This window comes from Anneissia japonica, unplaced genomic scaffold, assembly GCF_011630105.1.
Source record: "Anneissia japonica isolate Jap-2015-1 unplaced genomic scaffold, ASM1163010v1 scaffold24262_len2187_cov99_single, whole genome shotgun sequence".
In the NCBI taxonomy this organism is placed as follows: domain Eukaryota; kingdom Metazoa; phylum Echinodermata; class Crinoidea; order Comatulida; family Comatulidae; genus Anneissia; species Anneissia japonica.
Window position 1 is genome coordinate 1 of NW_022725130.1, and position 2,187 is coordinate 2,187.

A 2,187-nucleotide genomic window follows, 5' to 3' on the forward strand; every position below is an offset into this window, starting at 1 on the left:
AATATTTCATGTAGTCATATGAAAATATATACACATTCAGCAACTTACATCAGGATTATCACATCCTATCATTTCTCCATACGATACTTGATGACATAAACAATATGTTGGTTCATTTGGATCTACTGGCATGTCAAGAACATCGGAGGGGGTAGTGATTACAGATGGAAGAGTCAGAATCGGTGTTACTGGTTCAACTCTGTAGAAAAAAACATTTGAAAAAAAAATAAATTTCGAAAGTACAACAGAGAGTAAAATAAAATGTAACTGGATACTCAATGAAAATCTATAAAAAAAAAAAAAGGAGATTTACATATCAAAGATATGTTCTGAAAAAACATAATGGAGTGGGTTGGTTTTTTATACTTACGAAATAGGCCCAGGATTTATCAATCTCAGCTTAGCAAGTCAAAAAAGTTAAAATGTCCCTAATAATATATCTTAGGCATACTTATCAAACCATCTTAGCTGAAAAATCGTATTAAATAGAAAATGCGTACAATCGACATTTTAATTTTAAGCAATTTTTAAGCTAAGCAATATTGATAAACTTAAGCTGATTTCTAGATTGATAAATCCGGCAACTGAATAGTACTGTATATTCATTTGCATACAAAACAGTTAAACATAAAAAATTAATTAATTCCAGAGAAATTGGATTTGATGTAGCTTACACATGCATCTTTGTTCTCTTTTTTGATGTTTTTGGAATTTCATCATCTGATATTGACCCTTTCTTCAGCTTTTTCTTCTCCTTCTTTCTTCCCCCTTTCTCTGTAAAAGCAAAACAAGTATAAATTATTTTTTTTTCTATTTGTGGAAAGCAGCAATTGTGTTGAAAGTCACCTATGAGTTAGATGCATATTACGATAAATGCCTTTGAAGCCTTGTAATACCCCAACTTTGATAGGCCAGGCCCATAGTTCCGAAACAGCTTAGATTACAAAATTATTATTTTGCATGTGTTCATTATATATACATAGTTGATTGTTTGAAATAAATTTCAGCCAAATGAGAGAGGTGATCCATACCTAAACTGCATTTGACACAGAATGACCATCCTTTAGTTAAGTCTTATACACCATGACACGATAGAAGAGTTTCCCACTACAGCCATTTTAAAAGTATAATATGCACCATGTCTCACTAAACACTATCGAACTTACCATACACTACAGAACTTACTATTCTTGTCTGCAGAGCTATCAATGTGATCGGGAGCTTGTTCCATTTGTCGTTCTTTTAACTCCATTTCAAAGCGCGCAAGGTCCGAATCGAGCCTCCGAATATGCTTATCAACCTTTAAAACGAAAAGTATTTAAAGAAAATAATATAAATATAAGGAAATATAGGTAATGAAATTATTTAGTGTACAACTTCAACATTTGTGACAGAATGACATTGTACCAATTATTAATGAAATTGAGAAGTGGTTTTGTGATGGAGATGCTACATTATTTAATTCTTCAAAATTGATTCGCTGCAGTGTTCTATCTTGGCCCAATATCTGCTAAAAAAAATTTTTCCTATGCCAATTAACATTTGCTGTTTCATCTCATTTTAGTGTTTTCTAAATATTCTTAGGTAATGAAAAATGTTATGAAACCACTTTCAAAATCATGCAACCTTTCTTCTCTTAGTGGTCATATTGTTCTTTTTTTAAATCGAAACTAAACGCGACGTTCACATACTAGAAGGTAAGTGAGTGCACCATCAAGTTCTTATAAATATTTTAAAAAGAAAAAGAGAAACAAATGAAATACCATTTCGTAGGTCTGCATTGCTAGCTGAACTTTGTCATCGCCAAATTCACGACTTTTCGAAAATGCATCATCAATTTTCTCCAAGAGGTCATTGCGTTTACTTGGTGACATTGTCTTCACACCTGCTATATACTCCTTCGTCATTCCATCAATTTCCTTTGATAGATCTATATCAAGGAAAATAATGTATAAATCATTGAGAATAAAAATTATGTAATATCTACCTCAAACAATATGAATATATTATCAACACATTTACTAAACCTTCAACATGTTTTGAACTTTATGTTATAATGTAAAATTTATAATTAAATGTTAGACAGTACGAGCCAAAAAATATAGCATTGTCCAAGCAATGTCCATTGAAAACAGGGTCAGTGGGTCAGTCAAAATTTTGTATAATGTGTTTATATCATACTCTACT

The 2,187-nt window shown here is 31.4% G+C and overlaps 1 protein-coding gene across 1 annotated transcript; it reads right to left on the bottom strand.

Moving 5' to 3' along the window:
* Positions 1-48: 48 nt before the first annotated feature.
* Positions 49-1,988, bottom strand: LOC117112656 (inhibitor of growth protein 4-like; the record flags this gene model as incomplete). Its single annotated transcript, XM_033255764.1, has 4 exons — positions 49-199; positions 675-774; positions 1,186-1,300; positions 1,764-1,988. Coding segments are annotated over 4 exons (591 nt in total), but the record flags the coding sequence as incomplete, so codon positions are not given.
* Between the last annotated feature and the right edge of the window lie 199 nt (positions 1,989-2,187).